Below are 18,375 nucleotides of genomic sequence, written 5' to 3'. Positions count from 1 at the left end.
TGTTTTTCCATTACCCAGTGTGTGGAAGGGGGAGGCTGCAGTCAGAAGAACTTCTTTATCAGCAGGACACACTCAAACAAACTCACCCCCCCCCCCATCCCCCATGGGATATCCTGCCTACAGCTAACAGTGTAGTATTTGCAAACCTTTACGTAACACCCTACATGTGAGGGTTTTGCTACCGTTTCACTTCTCAGGTCTCTTTGATCAGAGTCTTGTGGAGGCAAATGTGGCAGCTGGATGCAGCTAGCAGGGATTCAGGGGGACGGGAGCTATGGTTCAACGTTTCAGGAATATATGCACGTTTTCTGCTGCCACGGTTGTCCAGGTTGTCCTTGGACGCTGAGCTCCTCCTGGACATCTTTGGAAGTAAAAGTGAATAAATGAGCAAACCTTTGTTCAGATGTAAAAGGAGTGAGTCCCCCCCACCAGGTGCATCTCTTGGAAAGCCTTGAAACGGACGCCTTCCTGCTGCCCCTGTGGCGGTTCATCGCCAGGCGCGGCTCCGTGAGATAAAGGATAGACTTTATTTTTTGTCAGCTGCCTTAGTTGTAAGGAACTAAACTTTATAACTGGCCTGATCTGACTGTCAAGATTAATTCCAGGATCCATTACCCCCCTTAAGTTTTTGGCGGTTGCGTATCGAGTTAGTGAATGAGTCGCAGCAGTGCCAGCAAAAACCATCCAGGCCTTGATGTCAGGTAAACCTGCCAGTCATCTGCGTAGCAGTGAAATGATCTGTTTATGCAGAATCGACCCCAGTGGGAGCAAATCTAATGAAAACAAAAGGAAGTCACCAATATTGATAAAAAAGGTTAGGTTGGGCGTGTCGGTAAGAACGTGGCGCCCACCGCTAAACAGTGAGGTTCTGGTCCTTCCAGGGAACTACCCCATGGAGCAGACCAGGGAAGGCCACCACACTGCCTTTCACACGAGTGGAGATGAATGTGCAGTCAGTGCACAAATCCCAGCCTGTGGTACCAACCTTTGTGTGTTTAACCACATTTTCTACGATGCCACGATCGATCGATCGATCGATCGATCGATGGATGGATGGATGGATGGATGGATGGATGGATGGATGGATGGATGGATGGATGGATGGATGGATGGATGGATGGATGGATGGATGGATGGAAGGAAGGAAGGAAGGAAGGAACAACATCTTGAGGAACCATCCCGGTACTCTGAAACAGAGGCTGGTTGTGGGCCTGAGTCAGAGGCCTGCCCAGGGCTGGTGACCTGTCATTATCATTGATTACAGCTATTCCTGGTCCTGGACTTCCTCCACACCAGCAGGGGGGTAATGGTGGTGGTGGTGGTCGTGGTGGTGGTGGTGGGGGGGGTCACATGTAGCCAGTTGTTTTCCTGGTCCTGGTAATTGAGGGATCTGTAACTCTGCGTGAGCAATCTTTTCCTTTTTTTAAATTTCAAAGCCAGGAAAAGGCTGAAATAATCTGTTCTCATTCACAATAATCCATCACACATGGCCTTGGCTGTACACCCCTGGTAATAATCAGTCATGCACACAGAAATGGATATTAAAAAGAAACTTTCCGAGGCCTCCCTGCCAAAACAAATAATGAGGAAATGTTTCGATCAAAGAGCGTGCATCCAAATGCCAAAGACTGTGTCGGTGTTTGCATTAAACCACCAACCCAGAGGTTTTATCTGCTGTTTGGGCTCATTTGTGACGATTTCAGGGGTCACTATAATTGTTTCGTTGCAATCAGGATGACAACAAGCTGCTGTGCGTTTTACTCGTGAACCGTTTTCGAGCTGAGGGAGAAGAGTGGTGATCAGGTCCATGTTGACAGGAAACAGCACAGTATCTGATGCAGCTCCCAGCATTGCTGAATCATTGGGTTATTAGGCGGCCATTTGCAGAATGAAAAATCCTTTGTATTCCGGTGGATAACAGGACTTCAGAGCTACTTCCTACAACTGTGCATCTCAGTACGACTGAGCCGGGTTTAATGTGGTGATCCTTCACGTTTTCTCCTGGCGGTGCATGCGGAGGCCTCTATCAACCTCAACATCTGGGCTTTCATGGACTTTCAGGATATTCCCTGGCACTGGGGAACCTGAAAAAGAGGTTACTTTTTGCAATTGAGCCTATTTTAATCCCCTCGTCCTCCTTTATACATTAAAATATATTGTCCCCCCGACACACACAATCTTACATACTGTCCCAAATCTTTGATTTTGGCTTGGGGGAGGAAGTCAGACAAACAAGAATAAACAAATGGACTTTAGTCTATGTCAGCTATTGATTGGGCTGATTAGAGGAGCTTGTTTGTTCATTCAGTCATAGATAATTCCTAAATATCAGAGGGTAGGTATTGACAAATGTTTACACAACCAAGTAAATCATTTACAGTATTCTTCTTCTTCTTTAGCTCAACTTTGTCACCACAGCAAATGCTCCTCTTATCTCTATCTTATATCATATCTTCTTGCCCTTCATTCGCACATGTATCCCAACTTGCTGGGACTTTAATTCCCGACTATATTCAGACGACAGTGTCATCTGTCAAGCTCGACTCACACAGAGATTCATGCCTCACATTATCTGGCAGACAAACATTCAAGAAGTCGCAACTCCATGAGGGAGGATGAAATTCAAGAGAACTGTGAAGTATTTTTTTCTTAAGGGAATTACCCACGGCTGTAAGACACGAGGTTGACTGAGGCGAATCCAAAGAATGCATGTGAAAACCTAAAGTCAAGTAAACAACATAATAGAGAAGCAGGAGCCACCAAACCCACCAGAAAAGAAGAGGGCGCATCAAAAGTCATACCAACACAAGCATGTGTCGTATTACGCACAGATTTTCATTTCCCCTTTCTGTCATTTAGAAATTCATTTCTAATTAAATGTTTCATCTGCCAGTTTCATACATTGTAACATCCTGGATATCTTGGCTGACTACTCAATCCAGAGCTTTGCCCTATTCTTCCTTCAGCCGTGAAAATGACCCTTAGCTACTCAACCTTCTCCTCAAGAGCTTATCCTCAACTATCCTCAAGGGGAACCTCTGAGGTCCAAGGCTGCACCTTGGAAATCCTGAAATCCTGTCCACAAAGATTATGAACAGTATCGGTGAGATGTGGCAGCCATGGCAGAGTCCAACTTCCTCCTGCCCATGTAGACGCAGCTCCGACACTGGGTCTACAGGGAGCCCGAGTCAGGGAGGCTGGTTCCCTATACCTCTGGAGTACCTCCCGAGGAATCCTTGAGGTACGCGATCAAATGCATTTCCCACGTCTACAAAGCCCATCTGGACCGGTCGGGCAAGCAGGCCCACCATTTGTTAAATTTCTTGTAGTGCAGCAAACATGTTTTAGGTTACTCGCCATGTCTCGCTACTGTTTAATTAGAGGCAGTTTTCCACACACTTGGGTTTTTCTGCTGTGGCCCATAGCGGGTTTAAAACAAACATCACTGCATATACACATGCAAATATGCACATTAAATATGTTGATAACCGTTAAGAAGCTTGCTCTCCACTACACACTAGCAGCTCCTCATGTTGCAGGGAATCGGCTTGACAACACTGAAGTACGAATCCACAAGCTGTGCTGAAGGACAAGCACATTTCTTCTCATGCCATCCTCTGGTATATGTTTATTTATTTATAATTGTCTGGATGTAACTGTTTTTTCCATTTGTCAGTCTTGCTCCACAGTCCATATGCGCTAGACTCATTCCATACACACTATGCGGCTATCCCTTAGAATCAAAGACCCGATAGCATCCTGGCACGACGGTGTCTACAAATATTGTATAAGAAACAGTGTGAGACGTCCAACAATATAAAAAACCCTCCCAGGTGACCTCAGTTTTATGAGAAAAAAGAAAACAACACCAAGGAAATGATTTGGTTGCCCGCACATCTATTTTGTTAGTTTGTTCTGCCACCTTACAGCATGGAGATCCTCAAAACAGAACCTATCCACGTAAAGAATGATGTCTCCCTGTCTGTACACTCTGGTTCTCTAGTTTTCTGTCCAAATACAAGCAAGGACAGGATGTGTAGCATTGAGACTGAGACCTGAGTCACGTCTGACTCCAATATCACGCCTTTGCTTCAACCACTGGGGTAAAGAATTACAGAATGACACATTTTAAACATATATTTAAAGCATATCTAGATGAGGCCACATAGTCTGTTCGCTGTATGTGACAATTACTGAAACAAGGAAGCCAATTTAGATGAGTTTGTGATAAATTTGGCAATTTTCCCGCCATAGGCAACAACAAAGGACAAGTGGCGTTTGTATAGTAATGATGGCGCATTATAGTGGGTATATATTGTATTTAAATCCATCGCGTGTTTATTTTGATAACCTCCAGCACTTATTTTAGCCTCCGAGCAGCCCTCGCGGGAGGTCGCGCTGGTGCGTGTGAGCGCGCATGTGACGCGCGGGCCCTTTAAGAGAGCTCCGCGCTTCCATTGGCGCGCTGACGTCAGCGCGGCGGAGCCCCCAGCCTATCCGCTGCGGACGGCGAGGCTGACGGTCCGGGCACGGCGTCCTGCTTTCGGAGGGACACTTCCACACCGCACAAAAGCTTTTGGGGGAAACCCTCGTCGCTGAAATGAGCCAAGGTCCTCGGGCGCTCGCCGCGGATTAGAAAGCGGAAACTTTTTGGTGATGGCTGTGGAGGCGGGAAACTAGCGTGACAGGCAGCAGCGAACAACCGCCGACGGAGCTCCCAGTGCAGCGCCACTCACGGGTACATGCACGGAAAAATATGCTCCAGCCGAGTCGCCTTAACTCTGCCTCCTCTGACACATTCCCAGCCTTGTAAGCCGTTTTGAGAACACACTTGCCGGCTTGTGTTTGTTGACACCCCCACCCCAACCCCCCCATCCCCACGTTTTTCCACCTCCGAGCTCCGCCGTGCACGTCCCAGACCCACCTGCGAGGAAGAGCCATGGCAGGGAAGCTGACAGCGGCGCAAGGCACGGGAATACTGCTGGTGACAGCCAACGTTGGATCCCTGTTCGAAGACGTGAGTTGATCCAGTAAAAAGGGGCTTTGTGCGTTGCCGTGTTCCGTGCGTGAGGGTGAAGGAGCCAGTCACGACCCGCACCCAGACCCACCTCCGAGCTCGGGCCTCCGGTGCGGACCCGCGCGTTCCCATTGATTTGCTCGGCATGTGCGCGTTGTGCGTCCGTACCTGTGCTCGCGTGTGAATGGAAATCCGGTGCCGTCACGGTTCCGACCGCTACCGACACCGACGGCACCGACTCAAACTTTTTTTCCCCCACTGACACGCACGTTGGTGCAGCCTGGTCTGATGTGTCAGGCTGGGAGGGCTGGAAGGAAAAAATAGCCTCCAAAACTTCTATTTGTAGATGAGCATGTGTTTTGTGTGTGGGGGGGGGGAAAAAAAAAAAAAAAAAAGTTCTGACCGAAAGAAGGAAACGCGACGTGCACGTTTTGCAACATTCATGCCAAAATTGGCGGTTTTACGACTTCGCGCCGTGTTTTCACATCATTAATCCCTCATATAGAACCCCCCCCCCCCCCCCCCCAAAAAAAACTATTTACCCTCTGAGAATCGACTGACACTTAAAGATTAGACTTAAATATTATTTAAGGTCAAGGGGGGAAACCCTGGTGGTCCCAAACTTATACTTATGTAGTTCTGAGCTGTTTAAACCCTTTTCTGTCCTGACATCTTCTGCCAGGCCTCATGGGAGGGGGGGTCGGACTGTAAATGAACCCAGATGTGCCGTTTTCACTTGCTAGTTGTTCCGAACGCCTCCTGCCTGTTTGGCTAAAGACAAGCATGTAGAAATAGGTGTGCCTGGCCTCCTAAGGAGTGCCTCCGCAGGTTGTTGAATGATCCGCGCGGCTGCCGTCACGGGAAGACTGGGAATCCTTCTCTGACTCGCTGTGATCCCAGCGACGCTTTTCCTGGTTCCGGGGGGGCCACAGAGCCGCCCGCGTCGCATGTGTGTTTTCATGATTCGTCGACGTTGGTCTGGAGACAAATGGAAGGAAGAGCAAATGGTGGGTGGGGGGGGGGGGGATGTAACATCTTGGTGCCTCCAGCTCAAACACTTTGTGTGACTTCCAGTGTTGTGTCAATAGAGCCCCCCCCCCTCCTCCGTGTGAGGAGCCCATCCTAAACGGGCTTCCTCGCTGGAGTCGCGCTATAAATAGCCTTCCTCTCGCAGCCTTTGTGCTCTGGGTGTCTCATGGACATTTTTGTCTGGCCTCTACCAGACTTGTCACAGACTGAACGGAAATCCACGTTTCGGCTAGTTTCCTTCAGTAAGGGGGGGTGGTGGTGGGGGTGCTGGTACTGGTACAGGAGCTGGTCCAGTACAGGAGGAACAGAGAGGAACCGGTGAAGGACGCTGAAGTACTGGCTCAGGTTTCAGAGTCGAGACTTCCAGATGTTGACGGTCAGATCTCTGGTCACGGACGTCCCATCAGATGTCCAACTTTGGGATGTTCAGGGCTCAGCATGGGGCCAAAGAGGAGGTGGAGGTGAGAGAGGACCACAATAAAGGTCAAACAACATATAGGAATAGGAAATATGTCCAGCTATACATTCATGAGTTTCCAGTCCAACAACAAATGGAGAAAATGTGGGCATTTGTGGGTTTAGTACCTTGCTCAAGGGTGTTCAGCCCCCCCATCTGAACTTTCCCTCCCCAAACCAGCATCAAATACACCCCCCCCCCCCCCCCCCCAGAGATACGTCAAACAGCTCCTTCTGAGCCATTTCCAGTTGAATATTCCTATCTGGATTTGGGATCTTATGTCACCCTTTCCGCCATCTTGGTTTGACCTAATAATTTCTCTCCTAAACAGCCGATGTTTGAACATGACAAACCACCTTCCTGAAGCTCAAGGCAGTTTCCATTTCCATTGTTGGTACGCTGGGCTCTCCTCTGCAAATGTAATTATAATAGCAAACACCCCTGTTTGAAATGGCCACCAACAGTTGACTCTTATTTGCTCTTCGCCGAGTCCCACGTGCTCCTCTGGTCGTCGCGAGTTGGGACACGAGGATGAGTTTTTAAAGGGAAAAGGGGCGCTCGGATGTTCACAACCTGCCCAACGAGGACAGGAAGGTCCTCGCCCTTTTGTTTGCCCTACTTTTGAATCGCATACATTTTTCATCACGTTCATCTTGTTTCAGTCTTTTGTTTAATGGAAGCTCTCGTCCCGATGTGGCTACAGATGTGACTTTAATGCAGCGAAATGCCCGTTTGATCTTTGAACGTGACATGCAGGCGGTTTTTTCCAAGTATTTTATGGTTTGGACATGAGTTGCTAATGTTTTCAGGCTATTTGCTGCACAAATGTCAACTTCACTGTAAAAAAAGCAGCAGCGTGTTTCTTCACACATCATGAGCCGCGTTGCCAAGACGATCCGCACGTCCGGAAGCTCCTTTTACTCCGCCGTTGCCTTTCGGAGCTAGAAATGGAGGCTAGAACGGGGGAAAAAGTGATGCTAAATATCCAAAGTGCTGCTATCATAGTGTTTTGTTAATCCTGACACTCACCTTGAGCCCGAACTTGAGTCATTTTTACCAATTACCCACAGAAGTGTGCAGTTTCCTCGCTAACTGGCGCCGCGCTTTTGTTCTTGTTTGCTAACGTTAAGACACTGTTATCCTGTACGGATTGCTTTGCTCCTGTAAACAAGGTGCTGGACTGTTTAAACTTTAGTTACCACAGATGGAAGTCAAACTTTTCAACCTGAGCTGTGGGACCAGATTTTTGTGAAAGTGGCGTCTCTTTATGCTGGTGTTCCTCTCTTCTGTCAAACATCCACCCTGTTGCTATGGTCGGACCAGTTGCTGTTGATTCCCTCCATCAAGTCTGTTTGAAAACCTAAATGTTGTTTAGCCTGCAAATGAAACGCGCAACCGCTCCAAGGCATCGTAGCGCCACACCGCTTTATAGGAGGGGAGGGAAAGCTGGCACAGATCTGCCATCTACGTGTTCCACGAGCACGGCTGTATTAACAATGCACTCATTTAATAAGCGGTGTTTACTTTTCCAAGCTGGCAGATAGAATTTTCCCGCAGTAGTTTTCCGGATGGTGTTAGCTAGTTGCTAAAGCCTGCCTGCCGCTCTAAGTTTTGTCCCACCCCGAACAAGTCATGGTGTCTTTGTGGTCTTGTGAGGGGTTTATGTACCTTGATAGTGTCCTGTGATTAAACCCACAACTTCCACGTGGGACAAGCTGGGTAATATTAACATATTAGACTGTATAAATGTGACGTTTGACTGTTTTCAGGTCTGGTAATGTCCACAATAACAGGATAGGCTAACTAGCTCAAAACTCCAAAGCAGCATCTGTTTATAAAATAAATTTTGGACTCTCGTTAAAACTCGGGCAGTATTTGGATCCGAACACATCAGACGCATTTGCTGGGGTCTGGACTGTTTTCCTTTTTAGCAACGAGCTGTTTAAACAGATGGACACCATGCTGGCTGGAATTGGGCGCCTCCAAATAAAAGCTGTGTCAAGCCTGATGTGCAGGATTTGTTTTGACAGAAGACAGATGGACTGTCCATCAGCCGGTCAAAGGGAATTACAGTGTGGACAAGGTGGGTCATAAGAAATGAGAGGAGTGACTTAAATATGCCATAAAGAGACTGATAAGCTCAGGGTCGTCACAGAGGGCGGGAGGCTGCTTCCATTCCTGCCCGAACTGGCGCCATTAGCTTAGCAATCCTTCCTGCGCACTCATAAATGGTCACGCTTTAATCGTTAATTCAATCATCCTGTTTGGCAAGCCAAGATTTGGCGATACAATCGATTTCACTGAAGCTCCAGCGTGCTTCCCTGCAGTTCCGAGCTGCCTTTAGTCCTTTGGCATCCAGATTATGTGAGACTCTTGCAGTCCCAACCCCAGTCAGGTGATGTATTTAGACCACAAAGGAGGCACAGAGATGTAAAAAGGCTCAGTTCTTTTTAAATCCTGTGAGCATGTGATGATGAAGCAATGCCTCCAGATTCTATATTTAGTCTTCAGTCACTTGGCTGATAGTAGAGAAACCCCTCACACGTGTGAGCGTGCGGGATTCCACCTCCTGAGATTGGTTTTCTACGGACTGAGATGGTGGAGAGCGACGTCAAAACAGCCTCGGTCTCGTTCTCCTATCTTTGGGTTTGTTGGCCACCTCCCGCCGTGTTTAGTCCAAAGTTTTAAGCGAAGCTGTGACTCAACACTTCATCCCAGGGTTCGGTTTTTTTTTTTTTCCCCTGTTTCTTCCTCTGCCAAAGGTCTGTTCCAGAGTGTTGCTGCAGGAGTGGAAAAGTTTATGAAAGAAAGATCAGATGATGCTATTTTGGTGTTCCCTCTGCTCTGCCCTCCTCCATCCTGTCATAACACCCAGGTTTCAAAATGGAAAGGTGTTGGAGGGAGCTGAGGACTGCAGCCTGTTGAGAGGCATTTTACGGTTCGGTCCGCTCACTCCTGTTCCCGGCTCCGGTTGGCTGGTCCTCCAGGACCTCTGTCTTGTCCTTTTGCCTGTCCCAGGCCTCCGGGACCATCCTGAGTGCACCACAGCCTCCCCGGCCAGAACCGCTGAGATCAAACCCAAAGGAAACTGTAGAGATCATTAGAAATGATGGAATATTCTGTCCTTTTTTGGGATTTATCGATCTTTGTGTCATGTTTCTGTAGAATTTCCATTTTTAGTGTTTGTCCCTGGAGCTGGCAGAAGATCTGTAGCAGGCTTGATGATGCCCCTCTTCCCTTTGCCTTCTTAATAATGCATCGCCGCCATGACATAAACGATCGCGCCGGTATTTTTAGCTGGTCCGGGGAGAGAAACCCGATCTCCACGTTTCAAGGTTCTCCCAGCATGTCGGAGTAGAAACACGAGTGAGGAGCGGCACATTTCTATTGATGTTTCTGCCCTTTTTCTGACCTCCGGTGCCTCTCTGTAGCACGTCTGCTCATGTTGCTTCCATCATGCGTGAACAGCGTTTTCCTCCATCTCCAGCGGAATATTCCTGAATATTTTAGACGCCGCCGCCCAGGTCAGCTTGCACGGTGGCTGTGTTTTAGTCGCCCGTCTGCAGGGGTGCAAGCAGAGAGGTGGGCCCGGTTATGCTGGCGAGCCCACGCGGTTCTGACGGACCTACGTGTGAACCGGGAGTCCATGGCGGCGAGTTTCCCGAGAGGGCGTTTGTTGCTTCTTAGTCGGTCCTATCAGCTTTGCAAAGTGTGTTATTTTAGGTCCAAAATAGGTTTTTGGAAGTGGTCCGGTTCCATCAGTCAGCAGTGACATCATCGGTAAACACCAGCGAGCCTCTTCCATTAGCCGTGCATGTTGAAGCCATCTGCATTGCTGACTTTCTTTTTGGGATGTTTAAGGATTGCACCGCTTCTTGAAAGCTTCACAGACCCACGGCGGAATCGCGGCCCCCGGTTCTACCCCGCCACCGTGGCGGCTGCACTTACTGGTGCAAAACCAGGCGTCTTACCAGTTGCCAGTGTACTAAACTTTACAGAAATGTGTGTTAATGGGCAGAAAGGAGCTCACTGAGGCAGCAAAGAACATGTTAAAGATGGTTTCTCTAACATAGTTGTCAGTCATCTGTTCCACACGCACAAACATATGATTTATCTCTTTGTTTGCTGCTGTCACATCACTTGGAACATCCAGTATAACCTAAAGTCAAAAGTAAAAGGCTGGATCGAGGCTTCTCTTGGCTTGTGGGAACTCCCAGAATCCCTCAGGAGGAGCGTGGTGCTGCTCATGCTGCTGCTGGATCTGCCAATAAAAACATGGTGGTTGCAGGTCAACACAAGCAAGGTCGTAAATGAAGCTTTTACTGATTCATTTAGAATCTCCAGGCCAACGGGAACCTGACTGCCTTCAAATGCAACCCATCCGGCTGGGCCGCGTCTTGGGTTTGTCATGGAAAAACATCTAATTGTGCGTGAATTACCAAGTGAAGATGAGAGAAGCTTGTTTATTCTGGGTACTGGTCCAGCTCGGTGATGAGCAGAGATCATTTCTAACATGTAGAAAGCTTAAAGTTTGTGTGAGCTGAGCCACAGAACCTATATGGAGAGCTGAACTTTGCCTCCCAGGTCTTCCTGTCAGTCTGACTGACGCTGTCATGAACTCGTTTTGCTGGTTTGAGGGGAAAAATGTACATATTGGGTCGGGCCATCTGCACGCTCGAGCACATCAGCTGCAGCGCCTGGGGCGTATTACTGGAAGCAGTATTCATCGTTCTCCACCTTTCAGCTGCTCGTTTTCTATAGTTTATCCTGATCGTCCGAGAGGCGTGCACGTCTCCCAGGTTCCTGGACGCTGCGTCAGTCCAGGTTCCTCATGGTCCAGCGTCCATATGCGTCTTTTTAGCGCTTTTCTAGCGTTTGGACGGGCTGGAGAGCTCTGAAATGTTATTATTGGGAAAAGGGGAAGGTTATGTAACACTTTCTCTCCTTCCTACTCCTTTTCAGTTTGTGTTCCAGATCACGGTTTGTTTTCTCCAGTTTTGTAAATGATGGAAAGTGGTGGAAATGAAATGAGATGGAGTCCATCGGCGAAAGCGATGTTCCGTGTCCCAGCGCGGGCCTCTTGGGGTTTTCTCTGCCGGTTGTCATCGTGCGTGTTTCGTCCCACTCCAGCCGCCCCGCGAGGCTGCCGGAGGCTCCTTCCTCTGGAGCCTCGCTGCTCGGGCAGATGTTTCGGGACGCCCGAGGTTGTGTTTGTTTTACATTCCGGTCGTCCTCCTCCGTGACTCATTCAGGAAACGTCATACAGAACTAATCAGTAATAAAGGCTACATTGGAATTTCATTTGTTCTTTCTGATATTCTGTCAGGCAAGTGTCACATGACTTCCTAACAGTAATAGTGATGCATTAGCAACCCCCCCCCCCACACACACACACCCCCCCAGAGAGGTGCTGGGACTGTTATTGGTCAGAGCTGTCAACCCTGGAGGTTTTGCCATTCCCTGCTGATTTCTCCTTTGTTCCTGAACTTGTCTTTGGGTCTTTGCCAGTTTACATCCAGTAGATGTAATTATTTAAAGTGTGTGTGTGTGTGTGTGTGTGTGTGTGTGTGTGTTTTGAACCTGCTGAATGGTAAGTTGAAAATCGCACATTTAATCAGGGAAATGAGCACAAGGTCAGGGATTCTGTTGTGATGGTTAGTGTGAGGGAAGGTTATCTCTTGGAAAGTTTCCACCGTGGACAGCCAGAACAATGCAAACCCTCCTCGGCGTCTGTCTCCCCTCTGGCTTCTGTGTGTTGACCTCAACCTAAAAAAACAAGGCAAACAACTGCTTAACGTCCGGATAGTTTCGGCTCCATACGAAGCCGGTTACGACTGTGCAACACTGTAAAATACTTTCCCACGGTAGCTCTATGGGTGATTTTAAGAGCACATTTGACAGGTGGTAGGTTAAAATAGGGTGAGGCTCACACAGTTGTTTGAAGGCTTTTCTAGGCTGTTTGCCTGTCTGCCCCCTCCCAGACAAGTGGGGGCTCCCTGGGAGAAGCCTGGAGTGCTACTGGTGGAACAGATGGCCAGTTGCTACCTTACCTGCCTCACAGGGTTTTATAACCCCGTTTGGCCGACTAGAGGCTACCGAGACGCGAAGGCTGGTGAGAGGTGTTTATCCTGCTAATGCTCCTCATTTGGCTTTTATAGATATTTGCTTTAAGTTCACGACAGATGGAAACTGTTAAAGTGTGCAGGTAAAATTGCTGAATGCACGTTCTCGTCACATAGGATGGGGGGAATTTCCAGCTTTACTGTGGCCCCTTGGTAGTATGGCTGACGGAAAATGATGCAGTTGGTCTATTTAAAGTGGCGAGGTTGATGTCAAGCAAGGTTTATTTAAGGTTAGCATGCGTTGTCTGTAGCTGTAGGATGCTGCTCCAACATCGCAGTTGTCTTCATCCACCTTCACGTGGCCATCAGAATATAAACAGAAATGCCTAAAGATGGCCAATATTCCTTCTTGATGTCCACACGTCTCACGGATCCAAGAAGACATAAATCTGAAAGATGGTAATTGACAAATCCAAGCAGAAAAGCACGCTCAAAATACCGAAAACGGCAGCATCGGGTGCTCGGTGGTGCATTTACAGGCAGCCGAGCTTTGGTGATGCGTTTCAAACGGGTAAAAGCAAACGGAGGCGGTGAAGAACAGCAGAGGCATGCGTGGAAACTGATAACAGAGGAGTCGTGTCCCCGAACCCTGTCCCACCCTGTCCCAACCTTCTACACTAGCTTACAAAACCAGTCACAATAGACGGATCAGGAGGGATGTGTGGATGGGGGATAAATTCCGTTTAGCTGAGAGAGAAGAAACAGGAGCGAACACTCCCTCAGCGTACAGGTAAAACGGGCCACAAGGCCTTGTTGTCCAGATCTGGGGGGGGGGGGGGGCTGGTCAGATCATTTGAGTCTGTAATTAGAGCCAGATATTAACGGTGTCAGTGACAATGAGAGGAAAACATTTGCTGTAATCAGTTTTGATGCACACCCAGAATCAGCCACCGTCAAATTCATTTGATAACAATTATGTCTCCGCTGCGTAATTGGAGTCATTGCTCACATTTAGATGTTCTGATGCTCCACATCCCTGCAGAGGAGCCTGGTTTGTTCGCTGCTCCTCACTCAAATTGTTTTCTTTTTTTTTTTTTGTCTTTTGGCGACGCATTGGCGCTGATTACCTCAGAGCCGTCGGTTCCGGATGAGAAACACTCAACCAAGTGTGTAAGAGCTGAAGCGAGACACTAAGACGCTCCGCCAGCTCCTCAGCTGGAGGTGTGCACTCGCTTTTTTTTGTTGTTTAAATATGCTTAAAAGATTTGTGCTCATTAGTCAGTGTTGTGAGAAAATGATTAACGGTGTGTTGTCCCAGCCGTGGCCACGCCTCGCGCCTTAGCCGAGGCTTCGCGTTCACGCTGACGCACCAGCTTCTGAACGGGTCGGGTTTGATTGACTGCTGGATGAGGCAACGGGTCGAAAACCTGAACGCATTTCTGGCCCGCTTGAAAGGAGAGAACGGAGTCTAGTGCATGTAATAGTGGTGAAACCACGCCAGCATCCTGCAAGAGGACAGAAATACTGGTGATAGAGGACAGAGATACTGGTGACATCATCCAGGCAGGCACGCCAAGATGGGAGCTCTGTGACCTCACGCGTGTTCACTTGTAGCTCCTCTACTCCGTCTGGGACATTTCCAGACATAAGTGGGAGTTACTCTGGTGCCACACGCCGCTCACGGCCCTTTTTTCAGTCCTCGCTATTCTACGTAGAAGGAATCATAATAAGCATTCAGCGTTTTCCTCTAAAAGTGATTCAGGGGGAGACTGAGAGAGTGGAACAAAAGGGCTCTTTCACACAAGCGGGAGGCGGAGCCTGCTTTTTTAGTTTAATTCACGACTGTAATGATGATATAATCGATTAACAGTTTGGTTTGGGCACCCCTGGTGGTTGATTCGCCTTACGGTTAAAACGAGCACCAGTGAAACTTTGGAATAAATGAGACAGATAAAACACAAACCATCTGCTCTCGACGCGACGGGAGCATCTGTCAGGAGTTTCATAACCCAAAACTACAGCTGTCGTTGGTGGATATCAGGGTTAACCATGCGCCGATACCAGGTATCGGATCGGGCCGATACCTGCCTTATTTCAAAGTATCGGTACTCGTCCTAGCTGTCACCATCAGCCACGATACTCAAAAAAACCCCAACTTCTATTGACAGTTGCACGAGGTATGAAGAGACGTTCATTTTAGGCCTTCCGACGAACGGATCGGCCGATATTTTGCATTTTATGTGATTTATGCGATCAATCGCGATGTCTTCATTCACCATCCGATCAATGACATCAATCATTTTGAAACAGTCGCTCCCGTCGCGTCGAGAGCAGATGGTTTGCGTTTTATCTGTCTCATTTATTCTGAAGTTTCACTGGGCTGGCGTGCTCGTTTGCTAGCGATGCCAGCTAATGACTCAAGCTTAAAAAAAACGGCCATCTCATAGTGACAGTGGAAAACAAACACCACAAAGACGTAAAAAACAGTTGAACCTTTAGGAAGTGATGTTGCGTTAACCAAACAAAGCAAAATTGACACATCTTGTTGGTTTAAATGTGTTTTTTTTTATGGCTTTGTGGTGTTTGTGTTTTGAGCTCTGTTTTCTGAACGTTAAACACGTCGGATACGAACAAACATGTCAGCGATGTGGAATGTGCAGTGTAAACCAATTTAATGTCATTGAAGTAATTTAATTACAGTGCGTTCAGTTGTTGCTCCCTTTATTTCTGTCTCAAGTTACTTTGGTTGGTCCTGATTGAACTTTGACCTCATAGCAGTCTTGAATCCCCCGCTAGAGGTCATTGATGTTTTAACCTTTCATCGGTTTATATAGTAGTAAATAGTAGTAATAGTAAAACCTCAGACCGAAACACGAGCTGCATTGATGTGTGCGTCTGTATCTCAAAAGTACTCGGGTTATTGGTATCGCACTCGGTATCGGTGAGTATGCGAGCGAGCACTCGTACTCGAGGAAACGCGGTATTGAGCCTCTAGTTTACACCTGTCACCCTGGTGAGCTTAATTTCAGGGTATTTGAGTCAAAATCAGCTGAATCTGTGTGACTGCAACTTTAAAATCAGGAACAATGAGATTACATAGAACTTTATCTCTGTTCCTGTTTAGGTGTCGCTCTTGGCAACCAGTCTACACTCCTCATCCTCTGTGTGTGTGTGTGTGTGTGTGTGTGTGTGTGTGTTTCCAGATCTGTCTCAGTTCAGGAGCTGCAACAGTGCTGCTTTGTTTCATCCTAAATGTTTTCTGAATGCATGATGCAAATAATCACGTGTGAATACAGTGAATTGATTGAATTCTATAATGTTTTTGGCCTTCCTGTTCACAGATGTGCTAAAACATTTGACGGTCACGAGGCAGTAGTCCGGTACTGACAGGATGATAGGCACTTTAAGCCTTCGATAACCCAAGAATAATACAATAATGTGATGTTTATTTGAATTTTATGACCCTTGCTTCCAGCTATTAAACAATTGAGACTGAAGGAGCAGAATATTATTTTTGCTTATCAAGTGTGCTTCCTCCACTGGCCTGGAGTTCCTCTGCAAACAAGGACACAAGGACACGTACTTATTATCCAAACTACCATGTTTTCCCCCATTTTTTTCTCAATCTTTCAGCGCTTAACCTTACCTGCCTACGCGACTCGTTTTCTGAACCGATATCCTGTAGGTGTGTAAGTGAATGATGCACTTGAAAGGAGCTGTGGACGCTCTGGTGTAACGTCACAAGAAAGTTGTGAAGCTTGAATATGAGGCCTGGGCTACGTTTCCAGTGATGCCATGAAAATTGGAAATTTGTGAGTCTTGCGTTCATCGGCCACTTTATTAGGTCCAACTGTTCAGCTGGTTCTTCTCACAAATAGCTAATCAGCCAGTCACGTGACCTCAACTGAACGTTAGCACACAGAGCTAATCAGCCAGTCATGTGACCTCATACTGAACGTTAGCACACAGAGCTAATCAGCCAGTCACGTGACCTCAACTGAACGTTAGCACACAGAGCTAATCAGCCAGTCACGTGACCTCAACTGGACGTTAGCACACAGAGCTAATCAGCCAATCACGTGACCTCAACTGGACGTGTTTAGGCTTGTAGACGTGGTCCAGACAACCAGCAGCAGAATCACAAGAATTTATTGAAGTGACCTTGAACGTTTCATGGTTGTTGGCGCCAGACGGGCTGGTCAGAGGATCTCAGAAACTGATCTACTGGGATTTCAACCCACAACCAGCTCCAGGGTTGACAGAGAATGGTCCCAAAAGTGTGTGTGATGAAGATGCCCTGTTGATGGGAGAGGAGACTGGGCAGACTGGTTCAGATGGTAGAGAGGCAACAGGAAGTCTAACAACCACTGGTTCCTACCAAGGAAGGAGGAACACCTCGGAACACCTCCAGCCTTGAAGAAGATGGGCCAGATCAGCAGGAGACCACATTGGTGCCCCTCCTGTCAGCCAAGAACAGGAGAGTGAGGCAGCAACTCACACACACTCACCAAAACAGGACAGAAGATCAGCGTGCAAGCTGCTGCTGGTGTAATGGTGTGTGTGTGTGTGTGTGTTTGGGGGGGTGTTTTCCTGCCACAGCCTACCTGAGTTTCGTGATTTGCGTCACGGATGAGAACAGTTTGAGTTCTGGTGCAGGTTTTTTCCCCCTGATGTGCTGATGAGGCTCGTCCAGTGTTGGTGGCGCCAAGATCTGATGGGGATCTTTGTTGTTGACTTTAGAAATCTGGTTTTCTGGCTCTGACCTTCCCGAGGGGAACCATGAAGCACGAGGACTTATTGGGAGAGATATTCTTGATCTGGCCATATTTTCGACTCTACTGCAAATAGCATAGGAAAACTCGGAGCTCTTTTGCCCTCTTTTGGCCTTGGACCATGAGCTATGAGGCGTTCAACCTATTTTTGTTTTATCCCCATTCTGATCTCTGTACTGTACTGCCGAATATGACAGAAAGGGTCCGTGTGGGGCTTCCCAGACATATTTTAATGGGTTCCTGGTGGAAATGGAACCTGAACCTTGTTTGGGCGCCTCCTCATCGCTCTCTCGTTTTCCTTTTTCACTCTCATTGTTTCTTCGGAGCACTTCAGCAGCAGGAAGAAGCCAATTATAGAGTTATCGGACCCATGCTGAAAATGCGATAGCCTGTGAAATGTCTTTGGCGTCACGCAGGGACAATGTTTGTCCTGCCGCAGTGCAAACAGGATGCGGTTTGCAGGAGAGCGTCGCAAGATAAGAGCAGACAACTGCAAGAAGGAAAGCCAAAAAAAAAAAAAAGGTCAACTTTCAGGACAGAGGAGGACGCGAGAGAGCGGGAGGAAGCAAACGTCTGATTGGTGACAGTGAGGGGGTCGTACGACCCCAGACCAGAACGGTACAAAATGGAATCTCGACAATAGCTCGAATCTCGCACAGGAAGTAGGCGACTTTTTTTTTCTTCCTCCTCCTCTTCCTCCTCCTCGTAACCATTTCCTGTTGCCTCCTTGCAAGACAGAAGTTCAGAGTGACTTTGTTTACCATCATGATCAAAGCTGCTTGAGCTGGAGTACAAAATCACACCCTCTCTATACACACCACCGGCCACAGAGATTAGTATGAAGGTGTAATGACATGTTATTATCACACCAACAAATTACAGGGTGATTACTGCTATTTTTACCATTCTAGAGGTCCAGATGGACTTCTGTGTTCTGTTGGTCCTCTTCAGGAAAACTGTCATCCATATCGCTTCTTTTTTTTAAATTTGATGTGGATATATTCTTAAAATAAAATGTCATTATACAGTGTTTGTGTG

General features: G+C 47.7%; 1 protein-coding gene and 1 long non-coding RNA gene across 4 annotated transcripts in view; one reads left to right on the top strand and one right to left on the bottom strand.

The window, feature by feature from the left end:
• LOC115249485 (uncharacterized) overlaps positions 1–5,302 on the bottom strand; it is a 10,171-nt gene extending 4,869 nt beyond the window's left edge. Inside the window, exon 1 of the long non-coding RNA XR_003888162.1 lies at positions 4,925–5,302. This is a non-coding gene — a long non-coding RNA (uncharacterized lncRNA). The remainder of the gene's footprint in view (positions 1–4,924) is intronic.
• The window catches only part of inpp5a (inositol polyphosphate-5-phosphatase A), a 90,981-nt gene continuing 77,083 nt past the window's right edge, over positions 4,478–18,375 (top strand). For all 3 annotated transcript variants that reach the window (XM_029834697.1, XM_011602854.2, XM_003963620.3), the window contains exon 1: positions 4,478–5,017. In XM_029834697.1, coding sequence (XP_029690557.1) covers positions 4,940–5,017 — 78 coding nt within the window. In that variant the 5' untranslated portion in view covers positions 4,478–4,939. The remainder of the gene's footprint in view (positions 5,018–18,375) is intronic.

This window comes from Takifugu rubripes, chromosome 4 (genome assembly GCF_901000725.2).
Source record: "Takifugu rubripes chromosome 4, fTakRub1.2, whole genome shotgun sequence".
Classification (NCBI taxonomy): Eukaryota; Metazoa; Chordata; class Actinopteri; order Tetraodontiformes; family Tetraodontidae; genus Takifugu; species Takifugu rubripes.
Note: the sequence above shows the minus strand (reverse complement) of the source record. Positions and strands in the feature narration are given on the sequence as shown.